Source organism: Anoplopoma fimbria, chromosome 3 (genome assembly GCF_027596085.1).
Source record: "Anoplopoma fimbria isolate UVic2021 breed Golden Eagle Sablefish chromosome 3, Afim_UVic_2022, whole genome shotgun sequence".
NCBI lineage: Eukaryota > Metazoa > Chordata > Actinopteri > Perciformes > Anoplopomatidae > Anoplopoma > Anoplopoma fimbria.
Window position 1 is genome coordinate 12,996,192 of NC_072451.1, and position 15,089 is coordinate 13,011,280.

Sequence of the window (15,089 nt, forward strand, 5' to 3'; positions counted from 1 at the left end):
CACAATCCATCACCTAATTCATACTGTATATAAAATGAACCACCACTGGCTTTGATTGGCTTTATATTTCCCAACAACTTTTTTTTTAATGGATTTTCGGGGCCATAAGCGTCCCAGTAAGACACCAGTGAGCCAGCCTGGCACACCTTAACTGAAAGTAGCTATTATTATTGTTGTTTCAGTAGTAACTGTGTGACAAGTCAAAATGTCCACCATGATGAACACTAAGTTGATGGGACAGAACCTGAAGGATATACAGACCAGACAATGTCAGACCAAAACACCAGGGTTCCATTCATTGATCAGCTTAGTCTGTGTCATCTCAAAGTAAAAGGGGGCTATCTGGCTGCTGCCTTAGAAGCAATGTATAATTAAAGCTGCAAGCAGCGATGATTGGGCCCTAGCATTGCGCGCGCGACGGTTACCGGCGGGACGCTGTCTCAAGAGGCGGCGAACGCCTGCGACAATCGGACACCGCGTCCAATAGTTAGATTGCAAAAATTCCAACACTTCCCGTATCCACGATAAAGCCAAAGTGAAAACACAAAATGCATTATGTTGTTCTATAACAATGTAGACCATATAATTTAAATGTCATGTAAATCGGACGCTGTTTGTCACATAAGCTAAGATAAAATAAGATAATCCTTTACTAGTCCCGCAGTGGGGAAATCTGCAGGATTACAGCAGCAGAGAAGATACTGGAATCTAGAGACATAGTAAAAAACAGGATCAAAACAAGTATTAACACAGTAAAGATTATAAAATAACAATCCAAAATAACTAAAATATTATATATACAGAAAAAATGATTGTAGTATTGTACAGTGTATTGCACGTATTTTTATATTGCACAGATTTATATAGTTGTTTTTTAGTGATGTGTGGTCTACTGGGAGCAGAGATGGTTGTGCAGCCCGACATCAGCAGGAAAGAAGGACCTGCGGTACCTCTCCTTCACACACCGGGGGTGGAGCAGCCGGTGGCTGAAGGAGCTGCACAGAGCTGTCAGAGTGTCCTGCATTAGGGGGGAGGTGTTGTCCATTGGGGATGATAGCTTGGCCATCACCCTCCTGTCTCCCACCACTTACACTGTATCCAGTGGACACCCCAGCACACAGCTGGCCTTCTTAGCCTTCTTTGTTAAGTCTCTTCCTATCGGCTGTCGCAATGCTGCTGCTCCAGCAGACCACTCCATAGAAGATGGCTGATGCCACCAAAGAGTCAAAAAAGGTCCTCAGGAGTGCTCCCTGCACAGTGCTCCGCTACAGCTAGGCCGTTCGATCAAAACTAAAGCTTTTAATAAAGTTTAATCTTAAAGGTCTTAAGATCATCCTGGCTAAATTTGAAGTCGATTGCATAAATTCTCTGGGAGGAGTTTGTTAAAGTTCAATGCCTGAAAACAAATTACCAAATTACTGTAGCTGCCCCTATTGGATGAATGGAATGAAAATTTCAGGGTATATTACAGGATGTGATGCCGATATATTCTGCAAGTTTCGTGATGATAGGCCAAACGGTTTTCAATTTAATTGTGTTGTTGTACAAAGACACGCCCCTATTATGTTCACTGCTCCATATATTTTAAACGCAATGAGATATCAACAAGCTTTGTATAACTATTGATGATATTGATCGAGTGATAACACAGAGAAAGCAATAGGACTTGGCATTTAGGAGGAGTATGCAAAAATGTGTTTTGAACAAAATTCGATATGGCGGAAAATCTAGGAGGCAGAGCCTAAAAGTTAGAGCGCGTGGTTTGTAGAGCAGATGGAACTTGATATGTTTGTAGAATTTCAAGTCAATTGGACATACGGGATGAGGGCCGTGGCCTTTCTAAATCAAAATTTTGTAGGGGGCGCTATTGAGTTGACTTGCCACTTAAAATCATATCAGGTAACTACATTTTGGACTTTTAATGTGTGTGCCAAGTTTGGTTATGTTTCAAGCATTTTTAGACCTTAAAAAACACCTTCATTTTCATGGCGAACAATGCGTCGCCACGGTAAAGGCGTTCAAACTTTTGAAAGCTTTTAATCACAAAGGTCTTTAGATTGTACTGACCAAATTTGACGTGAATTCCCTAGAAGGAGTTCGTTAAAGTATAGCGCCTGTAAAAATCTAAATGGCTGACTTCCGGTTGGGTTTGGAGCATTTTCTTTAAGTCCACATGTGCCTACCAAATTTCATACATCTAGGTCAAACGTAGAGCTGGGGCAGCTTATTTGAAAATTTCTAGGAGGCGCTATCGAGGCAATTTCAAACGGTAAAGCACGAATCTGATACGAAATAATAATTGATATCACCTATTACACGTGTGAAAAGATCCATGAGTTTGTGAGCATCCCAAGCCACAGAAAAATCAACTTTCATTTTCATGGCGAACCAAGCGTTGCCACGACAACAGCATTCAACAAAAACTAACAATATTCAGGATGATGCATCAACAAGTCTTAAGGCTTTCCGTACCAAATTTGAAGTTGATCTGGTTCACTGGCAATGAGCAGTACATCAAAGTATAAAACTTGTCATTTAATTTTGCCAGTAGGTGGCGCTATGACCTTGTGAACATTTTTGCATGGGAATGTGTTCAGACCTGAACCAGCATCATGCATTAGAGATTTTGGCCAGACTATTTTGGCCAGACCTCTTTCATGGCGTTTGGCACAAAATTGCCACAAAACTGTCGCCACGCCACATGTCCTTTGATCAAAACTCACCATTTTGATAAATTTTGATCATAAAGGTCTTAAGATCATCCTGACCAAATTTGAAGTCGATTGCATAAATTCTGTAGGAGGAGTTCATTAAAGTACAACTACCCTAGTGGTAGAATGGAATGAAAGTTTCTGGGTATGTAACGGGATGCTGTGTGGACATACACTGCAAATTCCATGGTTATAGGTCAACTGGTATTTACGTTATGTGTATTGATGTAGGAAGCCACGCCCCTATCAAGTTCATTGGTCCATATCTTCTAAACGCAACAAGAAACTTTTGATGAAATTGATCAGATAAGGATCCACAAGAAGTTTGGTGGATCAGACTGAGTGTTCAGGAGGAGTTCGCAAAAATGTGTTTTTCAAAAAATTCAAATTGGCGGAATATTTCGGCAGAGCTTAGGGTTCCAAGAGGATTTTTTGTAAAGCTCACTGAGTTGCATGTGTGTGTAAAATTTCAAGTCAATTGGGCATTCAGGCTCAGGGGACTTGCTTTTCAAACTTCTAGGGGGCGCTAGCGAGCAATTATTTCATGCCTGAGCCTGAGACCCATAAAATATCAAAATTTTCACCAGTCCTGATATGCATGTCAATTTGGTGAGACTTTGAGCATGATAAAGCCTTCAATAAGGCAATTAATTTGGCTGAAGAATAATAAGAAACAACATTACAGTTTCAAGAGGGCCTTCGCAGCCCGACGATGTCGGTGCTCGGGCCCTAATGATGGACTCAACACGACCTAGACCGCAGTAAACCTAACTGTCCCAGGATACAGCGTTGATAGCCAAGTGTGTATGAGACACACCAGCTAAGAGAAACCCTGATGAATGTGGGGAAGGTTCTTTACCCTTACCTACCCATTTACATCCATCATCTGAAGTCAGCTCTCAGTCTTTATGTTAATCCGGTAACTGTGTCTTGTTAAAATTGTCCTGATGTATGGATGAATCAAATCTCTATCTCTCGCTCTCTCTCCAGAGGCAGATCAGAGCAGCAGTCCCAGTCGTACAGGTGTGGGTTCTGACCAGGAGGACAGTCGAACTACCACAATGGGTAATGTAAAGGATACTCCATTATTGATGAATATTCAGTTTTTCCTTTTGTGGAACCTGGTTATCTGAAATGTAAATGCACATGTTTTTGTCGATGTATAGGACTGTTTTCCTGTTTTAGTGTCTATCAATTTTCTTCATCAATTTGTTCAATAATATGAACAACTACAATAATTATGTTACCCATAGATAAGCCATCAACCTTGTTTGATGTGATGGAAAAAATTCCTACCAGGTCCCAAAGGATATTCAGACATTTGAAAGGGAAGAATTGTGATCACGAACTGTAACATGTCATCCATGTATCGAGATTGTATGGCCTGTACCTCCTAACATTATCGGCATCAACTCTTTGTGCCTGGAATAGTTTGAAGATGACAAAGGAGAGTCACATGGCCTGAGTCATATATTTTGGGGGGACAGTCTAATCCACCTGATCACTCACATTGATGAGTGCAACATGTCATAAGAATTGATGCATTGGTTTTGTGTTGGACCAGTGCTGTAGGATTATGACATAAGGTTTTCAAAATATGAGTACAATTACTTCCAAACTCAATATCTGGCATAGGAAGAAACTGGAAAGACTTTGATCTTAATGTTATACAATGCAAAACCAACACACTGAAAGAATAAAACAAAAGAAAAGTAAACGTTACATGATAACAAACTATCAAAAGTGCTAATTCCACATAGCTTTGTACAGGGGAAACACTTTGTACACAAGCACAACTAAAATAATGGTGTACTGAACATGAAAGAACTTCTCAATAAACTGCTCAAGACGCACACAAACATAGCAGACGTCTCTAAATGCTGTCGTGTTTCTGCAGATGGTCCAGAGTTCCAGGAGAGTTTTGTGACATCAGGCGTTTTCAGTGTCACTGAGCTGGTCCAGGTCTCAAGAAGTAAGTGGGATTTACCATTAGCTTTAATCTTTACCAACTAACCACCACCATTTATTGAACCAACAACTTTTTGAGTTTCAGTTACATTGAGCATGTCCCTCCATTTGATTGAAGAGTTGGCAATGGGGCAGTTCAGATACTTTGCATAAACAGTACAGTGCTATATTACATCAAATTTAGGAAAAAATTGTTTCCCAATCATCATTTTGACTTGGATACTGATGCATATACTAATTGCCACTAAGATGCTGGTAATAATTCATTTTAAGTGTTTAAACAGGACAGTTATACAGTGAAGTGAACCTACAGAAATGATGAAGGCTGATTCAAAAAAACCTTATGACCAAACTAATCAGGTGCAGCTTTGTGTTTTTTTTACATCTGAATGTGATAATCTGAAGTATCATCTTTACTCTGTTTGCTGCTCTGAACTGGCAGATACACCGTATATATCATATGAGGATAATGAACATTTGATTAGCATCACATTTTTGCAAGAAGGGCAAAATGTATTAATAAAGACAACATATTTAGTCACTCAACCCAAGTATTAAGCAGCTGATATTTAATTTTGAATATGTAGTGTGTGTGCGTGTGTGTGTGTGTGTGTGTATGTATAGCTCCAGTAGTCACAGGAGTAGGACCTAGTTTCTCTATGGGGGAGCTCCAGGGTCATCTGGCATACGACCTCAACCAGTCTGTCAACCAGCCAGTCAGCCTCAGACGATCACTGGCCAGCACCTCATCCAGCGGGTAATCACAAACACACCGACACACACACACTGATTGACTTTTATTTACCCTTACCGTGAGGACATCAGGTGGTGCATAAGCAGCTTTAACAATTATTGATGTCAGCCCTTACCATGACCTTAAACTAAGCTTAGTTAGACCCAAGTCAAGACCCTAAACAGCCTGTTAAGAACTCTGTGTGTAAAATTAGAAGGCCTACCCTCAACCAAAGTCTGTATTTCTAGGCCAAATATAACATAACAAGTTGACAAGGCTGTCCTATTCCAAAGGCTCCATAAATACTGCCTCGTTTTCCTAAATGTGGAGGACGTTAATGGTGTATCTTTCACAAACTCAAATCCATTATGTGCCAGTCAGTTAGGATTGGGGAGGGACTGGGTAGATAGATAGGTGAGTGGGTGGATGAGTGAGCGAATGGATGGATGGATGGATGAGTAAGCGAATGGATAGATGGATGAGTGAATAGATGGATGATAGAAAGGGTCAGTAGATAGATGAATGGATGAGGGAGTTGATGGATGAAAAGATGGATGGCTGGAGAGATGGATGAGCAAATGAATGGATGGATGGATGGATGGATGGATGGATGGATGGATGGATGGATGGATGGATGGACGAACGAATGGGTGGGTGAGTTAGATATATGGATGGAATGAGTCAGTATATGGATGGATGGATGGATGGATGGATGATAGATGGATGGATGGATGGAATGGGTCAGTAAATGGCTGGATGGATGATAGATGGATGGATGAGTGGATGAATGGATGATTGGATGAGTTGATGAGTAAGCAAATGGATGGATGGGTGGATGGGTGGATAGACAGATAAGCGAATGGATGGCTGTATAGAAAGGGTCAGTAGATAGATGGATGGCTGAGTGAGTGAGCTGATGGGTGGATGAATGGTCTGTGCTATCATTGTGGCCATCACTCAAAAACTTTACATCTTTTTCTGTGCATAAAATATTGATTGGTGTAATTCTGCCATGCAGGAAAAAAACATGTATATATGTTCTTTGCATACACATGGTAGTGATCATCATATCCTGCATTATTGATTGATGTTGTATGGTCATAATATGGTTCAGCCAGTGCATTGAGTAGTGTGATTGTCATATTAAAGTAAAGTAAGGTTGTGGTGGATAGGCATGTAAACTTTCGACACTGCATCTCCATCTCAAAATAGAAGTTAGAGTTGACATCTTTTTGGACGTTATACAAACCAACGCTATCGATGGAACTGTTCAAAGGTTAAGGGGTGGCACTCAGTGAACTCCAGCCATAAATGGGAGACAGTCCTGTGAAAAGAGGAAGAACATAACTCCTGCAAACTGTCCTTGGTTTATCTGCCAGCACAACCACAGTCCATTGCTGTAGCTTCCGTACAGAAGGAGTGAAGAAAGTGTTGTGAGCTAAAGCAAAAGTAGAATACAAAAAATCTGAGTGTTCCATAGTCACTTTGCTGCCACTGACACATTTTATTGGTCATGTGAAATAGCTGTATTATTTCCTCTGTAGCTCTACAGGAAATGTATCAAGGCTGGGAAAATAAGCCTGATGATGTCATCACAGGTTATCAAATTCATATCAAGTCAGTATCGCTAACTCAAATTCGCAATTTACAGTGAAAATTCTGACACATTTTTATACAAAAAACGTGTATGTTTTATCGCTTGCATAGCTCACACTATTTGTTGTTGGAGCTCGACAGTGTCATGTATTTGTGTATTGGTGCCTCTTTCTCAGGCTGAGAATCTGAGGTTTATTCATATTGATGCTGTCGCTGTGTGAGGTTTTTATTGAACTACCTTAATCCCTTTATAAGTATGATTGTAGTTGGACTACCAGCAAGCTACTGCAAAATGTAGTTAAACTACTAGTTTAATTACATTTAGTTCACTTCTCAACACTGGTTAAATATTTCTTAAGCTTTATTTATGGAAACGATCTCTCTGCCAAATGGCAGCTATTATTCATAACATCTGTGTTCACTAGGGGCCTTACTTCACTCTTTACCCTCCAACCATTTCTTCTACTGTAGATACTGAACTCTTGTAGCCGTTGACCCGAAAGAACCTAATTAAGAAGTCTCTTTGGACGTATATTTTCTAGCTCTCTGCTTCTAAAACTTCAGACAGTGTAACCTGAAGCCATGATCCTGATGTCTGAGTGTCTTTATATGTGTCTGCAGGAGTAAGCGTCATAAGTCTGGCTCTATGGAGGAAGAGGCTGACAGTCCAGGAGGGGAGTATTACCCCTCACCTTCCTCTCCTGCCAGCAGCTCCAGGAACTGGACTGATGACATGGAAGGAGGTAACGGAATAAGAAAAACGTACATTACCTTTACGGGAAGTTAATAAACAGCAGATATAAATCACTTTATTCTATTTGGTTGTATACAGTATCCCCGTGGTGAATTGTATCATCAGAAAATAACCCACGTGCTTATCCTTAAACAAACACATTATTACAAAGTGAAGGAAACAATCTACATCTGTACATACACAATGAATAGCATCCCCACCAGTACAGTGAAACTCTGCAGCAATAACAATCCTTGTCCACAAAAGAGATTCAGCTTTTATATAGGAATGAAGACTGTGTTTTAATTTACAGAGACAAGGTATAATAGCTTGTTCCAAAATATGAGCTAAGGTCTACAATCAGGAAACTCAAAGTGCACTAAATTAAGCCAAACTCCACAGAAGAATTATCCTCCAATAAGAAACTAATGATGGAAATGGAGGTTGTGGCTGGAAGGGATGATCGGTGTGTCGTCAGCAGTCATGTGGGTGTTGACTTTTATAAAGTGACAGCTCAGCTGCTGCACATGTATATATGAGCAAACAAAATGCAGCAACAGCAATGAAGACTGACCACGAAAAAATTTTACTGAGTGGAAAGCTATGGACCGGCTCAGTCATTAATAGCTCAGTCTGGGTATATGTTAACTATAAGTGATGGAATCTGTATGTATCAGATAACATAGTGTACATGTCACCATTGATTCATCAAACTTCACGAAATCAAGGGGGAGAATGGCTCTAGCGCAGCCTTGTTAGTCGTATCCATCCAAAACCATGGCTTGATAACAGATTGTAGAGTAGAGAGTAAATGGTAAATGGACTTGTACCTATATATACTAGCCAATGCCATCTTGGTTTTTGGCCATCTCGATCTTGTTTGTTAGCAACCAGAAGTAACATGAGAGGGCGGAGCTAAATATATACACTGCTGGCTTGTATTTTATTCTTGCTCTAAACTTAAAACACAGATTTAGACACAATAGGATTTATATACAGTTCATAAATACATTTCGCCCAACCAGCCAATTAATAAATGAATCATCTTTTTCAGAAAGGCATCAGCAATCGCTGATCATGTCTTCAATCGTCAATAGTCATAACTGACAAACATTAACATGTTAAAATATTCGAGGAGGGTACTGGTCTGAGGAAAAGTCTGAGGCATCCAGTTTCACACTGACAAACTCCCTTAAAAGCCCAATAAGGCAGTGGTGGTGCTGGAGGTCAGAAAAAAATGCTCTTACATTGGTCTTCAGACCAAAAAGTTAACAAATACAGGGCTTCTAGCACTGTTGATTCTAACACCAATAAAATGTCTGACTGCAATTTTGTTTTAGGTCTGTCTCCTCCAGTGAAGAAAGCAGAGCTGGACAGTCCCTCTTCCCAGGAAGACTCACCAAGACTAGGCTCCTTCACTCAGCACCACCGGCCAGTCATAGCTGTTCACAGTGGTCAGTATGCATAACAAATATATTAATATATATATATATATATATATATATATATATATATATATATATATAACTATTTTATTATTATTTGTATTATTATTATTCATTTGTAATTATTTTGTTTTCGACTTTGATTTACTCATAGGGAAAACATTAAACTTGGAAAGTGGTTTATTTTTGTTGAGCCCTTTATCAGGACTTTTATTTTATTTTTTAAGTATTAATGTGGTTTGAATTGCCTCTCCAATACACTGAAATATCTAACTGTTTTGCCTTGTTTCTCTGATTATTGCTTGAAAATGTGTGTGCACTTAACCTGGTGGTTCAGATTTATGAGATGTCGGTTCATTACAGATTGTATGGTGCCCTGTATTCATGTGGGGGGGTTGACCTTAATAAACTCAAACATCGAAATTGCTGGACGATACCCTGGCTGGAACCCCAAGCAACTATAGGCAGTCCCCTACAATACATTCATACATACGCACATACATATGCACAAACATACATTCATAAATACATACCTACCTACCTACCTACCTAAAAAAAGGCCCACTATAGTATGTCATTACAATTTTTTTGAAAAATTACGTTTGTCTAAAAAAAGGCATTGTAAAGATGCTGCTTATTTATTTATTTATTTTTTATTCTCAGAAGCACAAAGAATGCAATAATACAATGTACATGTCATTTTTCAATTTTCTCCCCTCCCACCCCCTACCCCAGAACAGATCACACTACCTCGATACAGAAAGTACACTACAATATTAATAACTCAAGGAGTTTAAGCAAAATAAGTTAACAAATTACAGGATGGTAAATGAAGAAAAACAGAGACAAGTTATGAGTAAAAAAAATAAAATAGAAAAATAATAATTACAATAATAATTAAAATAAAAAAAGACAAAAAGGAAAGTCCAAGGAAAATGGAAAAGGTTTATGAATCTAAAGAGAGAGTCTTCAATTTGTCAAAGTATTGTATGATCGGACCCCAAGTGGAGAATTTAAAGAACACCAAATCCCTCAACCACATAGAACAATTTGGGGGATGATGAGACTTCCAATCCATTAAGATTTGTCTTCGCGCCAAAAGAGTTGAGAAAGCAATTATGTTTTTGTGTTTATTTATTAAAGTTTTATCCGTCGCCCTGAACACCAAAGATGCACATATAGGCGTTGGGTAGGAGATTAAGACTGAGGGAGTCTGATAAGACTTTGAATATTTTGTCCCAGTAAGTTTTGAGTTGTGGACAGCTCCACAACATGTGAGTAAGATCTGCTGGTGAATTATGACATCTATTGCAGCTATCTACCACATTAGAGTACATTTTCGAAAGTTTGGAGTTAGAGTAGTGCAGGCGATGCTTTACCTTGAATTGTAGTAAGTTTAACCATGCACACGATGAGCTTTTATTGACCCTTATAAGGGCCTGGTTGAATCTGGAATGCTCGTGCCAAGTTCTTTTTCCCAATCCGCTTTGATTTTACCAATGTTAGTCTCAGTAATTGAGTTGATGATTTGATATATTTGGGATATAAATCCTTTTACCTTTGGTTGGGTGTTCAGAATTTTCTCATACACTGAGTCTAGAGGTGAATTAGGAAAATTGGAGTTGTAAGATTTGGTAAAATGTCGCACTTGGAAATAGCAAAAAAGATCGGATTGAGGGATATTGTATCTTTCAAATATATCTCCGGAACTTCCAAACACCCCATTGATGTATAATTGACCAATGTTGGAAATGCCATTTTTAAGCCATAGAGAGAATGCACAGTCTAGTCTGGGTGGGGGAAAGGGGTGATTATCATGAATAGGAGTTAGAGTGGATAAGTCTGTGAAGCCAAATTATTTACGGAATTGTGTTCAATGTTGCAATTACTATAGGGTTGGTTGAGTATTTTCTTGGGGAGAAGGGTAGTCTAGAGGTTACTAATGCTAGAAGAGAGGAAGATGTACACGATTTAGCTTCATTTAGACACCAGCTTACTTGAGGATGCTTGATCCAGTATATTATTCTCTGTATATTTGCTGCCAAGTAGTAATATCTGAAATTAGGAAGAGAGGGTCCACCTTGAGATTGATGTCTTTGTAGCATCACTTTACTTATCCTTGGTTGCTTATCAGTCCATACAAATTCTGTAATATGCTTATCTAGGATAGTAAAAAAGAGCTTAGGCAAGAACACAGGCAGACATTGAAACAAATATAAGAAGCGTGGTAAAACACACATCTTAACAGAATTAACTCTGCCTGTGAGTGAAATATAGATGGTTTTCCATCTATCAAAGTCTGTCTTCATCTTACTGATTAATGGAGAGAAATTCCTATGGTACAAGTTTTCGAATTTTCGAGTGATATAAATGCCCAGATATTTGAATTCAGAATTACATAAACAAAATGGCAGTTGTATTTCTGGTGTCCTTATTGTTAAATTGTTTAAAGGAGAGCATTCGCTTTTGGAAAAATTGTATCCTGAGAAGGTCCCAAATTGTTTAAGGATACCAACTACCGTATTTTCCGCACTATAGGGCGCACTGGATTATAAGGCGCACTGTCAATGAATGGTCTATTTTCGATCTTTTTTCATATATAAGGCGCACCGGACTATAAGGCGCATTAAGCGAAACAAAACAGTTAGTCAGTCAAACTTTATTAAACGTGTTCACAATAACTCTCAACATTGTTCAAACGTTAATGAGCGTATTCACAATAACTCCCAACCCTGTTCAGTTGTAACACGTAAAATACAACACAATACACTCACTTTTTCAGTTCATTCCTCGTTCACAAATCCCTCAAATTCTTCATCTTCAGTGTCCGAGTTTAACAGTTGGGCGATTACGGCATCCAGCATGCCCGGATCCCTCTCGTCATTATCCGAGTCAGAGTCAGTGTCGTTGCTGTTACCTGGCAGTTCAGTGATGATTCCGGCCTTCGTGAAAGCTCAGACCACAGTTGAGACTGATACCTTAGCCCAGGCATCCACGATCCATTGGCAGATAGTAGCGTAAGTCGCCCGGCGCTGTCTCCCTGTCTTGGTGAATGTGTGTTCGCCTTCTGTCATCCACTGCTCCCACGCAGCTCGCAGTTTAACTTTGAACGCCCTGTTGACACCAATATCTAGCGGCTGGAGTTCTTTAGTTAATCCACCCGGAATGATGGCAAGCTCCGAATTAGTTTGCTTCACTTTGTTTTTGACAGCATCGGTGAGATGGGCGCGCATGGAGTCGCAGATCAATAGGGACGGAGATTTGTGGAAAAAGCCATCCGGTCTCTTGACGTAAATTTCTCTCAGCCACTCATCTTTTCCTCGTCCATCCAGCCCTTCGGGTTAGCTTTGATGATGACGCCGGCTGGAAACTTTTCTTTTGGCAAAGTCTTCCTCTTGAAAATGACCATGGGTGAAAGTTTCTGGCCATTAGCCTGGCAACCGAGAACTACAGTGAAGGATGACTTCTCGTTCCCTGTGGAGCGTATAGACACCGTTCTGGTCCCTGTTTTCTCCACGGTGCGGTTCACGGGGATATCAAAGGTGAGGGGAACCTCGTCCATGTTGGTGATGTGCTCTGGCCGGATCTTCTTTTCAGTGATCTTGTTTTTGCAGTATGCGCGGAAAGTGGCCAGCTTTTCTTGGTAATCTTTTGGCAGCTGCTGCAAGACGGTAGTTCGTGTGCGGATGGAGAGATTACGTCTTTTCATAAAACGAAAGCACCAAGAAGGAACGCCTCGAAAGTCATTGATATTCATGTCCCGTGCTAACGCTGTTGCCTTCAGTCGAATAGAGACTGTAGAGACGCTTCTACCTGCTGCTCTCTGTTCAATAACCCACTGTTCAATTTTGTCCTCTAACTGTGGCCATCTCGCTTTGTTCCCTCGGAAACTCTGTGTGGTCTTCTTTACTTGGCGCAGGTCATCTTCTTGCTTCCTCCACTTCCGTACCATTGATTCATTAACGTTGAATTCTCTCGCAGCTGCTCTATTCCCATGTTCTACTGCGTGACTGATAGCCTTGACTTTGAAGTCCGCGTCGTAAGCGTGTCTCTTGACAGGTGCCATTTTGGGGTCCTTATACACACACACTGTAATATTATGGTGAAGCACAGTATGTATTACTCCGCGACGCTCCTGACTACGGTAGCCGTAATGCTGCAAGCGGTGCGGCTTTGTAGTTTACCAAAGTCGTACTAAAACATTTTGACAGAGCGCCGTGTACCACACAAAATCGCTTCGAGGTCAGTAAGGACAACCAGAATTAATCCATATATAAGGCGCTCCGGATTATAAGGCGCACTGTCGTTTTTTGAGAAAATTAAAGGCTTTTAAGTGCGCCTTATAGTGCGGAAAATACGGTAATGCAGGAACAGATTCTACCGGGTCGGAAATATAAACTAATAAATCGTCAGCATATAGCGAGACTCTATGCTCAGTGCTCCATCTGTGAATTCCTTTGATGTTCGTGGATGCTTTAAGAGCAACAGATAGCGGTTCGATAGCTAAGGCAAATAATAAGGGACTTAAAGGGCAGCCTTGATGGGTACCTCTGTATGAATTGAAATATTCTGAGTTTGATCTATTGGTGACAACAGAGGCCCTGGGTGAGGAGTAGAGGAGTTTTACCTATGCCACAAATTTAGGACCAAAACTTTTCCAAAATCCTGAATAGATATGGCCATTCCACCCTATCAAATGCCTTTTCTGCATCCAAAGAGTTAACCATCTCTGGGGTCTCTCCAGACACAGGGGAGTGGATAACATTCAACAGATGGCGGATATTGCTGAAAGAGTGGCGATTCCTTATGAAACCAGTTTGGTCATCAGAAATAACATGGTGAATAACTGTTTCCAGACGCACAGCTAGGACCTTCACCAAAATTTTATAATCTGCATTTAGAAGAGAGGGCTGCACGGTGGTGTAGTGGTTAGCACTGTCGCCTCACAGCAAGAGGGGCCTGGGTTCAATTCCCGGGCCAGACAACCTTCTGTGTGGAGTTTGCATGTTCTCCCCGTGTCAGCGTGGATTCTCTCCGGGTTCTCCGGCTTCCTCCCACAGTCCAAAGACATGCAACTAAGGTTCATTGAAGACTCTAAATTGCCCGTAGGTGTGGATGTGAGTGTGAATGGTTGTCTGTCTATACATGTCAGCCCTGCGACAGACTGGCAACCTGTCCAGTGTGTACCCTGCCTTCTCCCATTGACAGCTGAGATCGGCTCCAGCACCCCTGCGACCCTTAATTGGATAAGCAGGTTACGGAAAATGAATGAATTTAGAAGAGATATTGGTCTATAAGATCAATAAGATCTATAAGATCCACATTCATTTGCATCTTTTCCAGGTTTTAACAATAGAGTAATTGATGCATTTGTCAGGGTTTGTGGCAGAGTACCTCTGGATAGCGAGTCATTAAACATATTAAGCAAGAGTGGCAATAGCTTATCTGAAAATTTCTTGAAAAATTAAATGGGGAAGCCGTCTGGTCCAGGTGCTCTGCCGCTTTGTATAGCTTTAATTGATCCCAGTATCTTGCCCATACTCAATGGTTGGTCTAGTTCCTTTTCTTGGTCGTTATCAATATTTGGGAATATAAGGCCCTCAAGGAACTTTTCCATGTCTGTGTTGTTTGGCGGGTTTTCTGATTGATATAAGTTAGAGTAATAGTCTTTGAAGATATTATTAATTTCGGATGGAATTACTGTCACATCATTTGAGATGTTTTTAATTTGTGATATTTGCTGAGAGGCAGAGTTAACTTTAAGTTGATGAGCTAGTAACCTTCCTGCTTTATCACCATGCTCATAGTGAAGACCACGAGTTCGTAATAGTTGTTTTTCAATTTTGCCTGTCGACAGTAAATCATACTCCTTTTGCAGATTTAATCTTTGTTTTTGAAGTTCA

At 40.3% G+C, this 15,089-nt stretch overlaps 1 protein-coding gene across 1 annotated transcript in view; it reads left to right on the plus strand.

Annotated features, from left to right (window-relative positions):
* The window catches only part of nfic (nuclear factor I/C), a 58,440-nt gene that overhangs the window by 17,005 nt on the left and 26,346 nt on the right, over positions 1 to 15,089 (plus strand). The window contains 5 exon segments of the mRNA XM_054596302.1: positions 3,702 to 3,776; positions 4,609 to 4,683; positions 5,304 to 5,436; positions 7,630 to 7,751; positions 9,082 to 9,195. Of these exon segments, the coding sequence (XP_054452277.1) occupies positions 3,702 to 3,776; positions 4,609 to 4,683; positions 5,304 to 5,436; positions 7,630 to 7,751; positions 9,082 to 9,195 (519 nt within the window).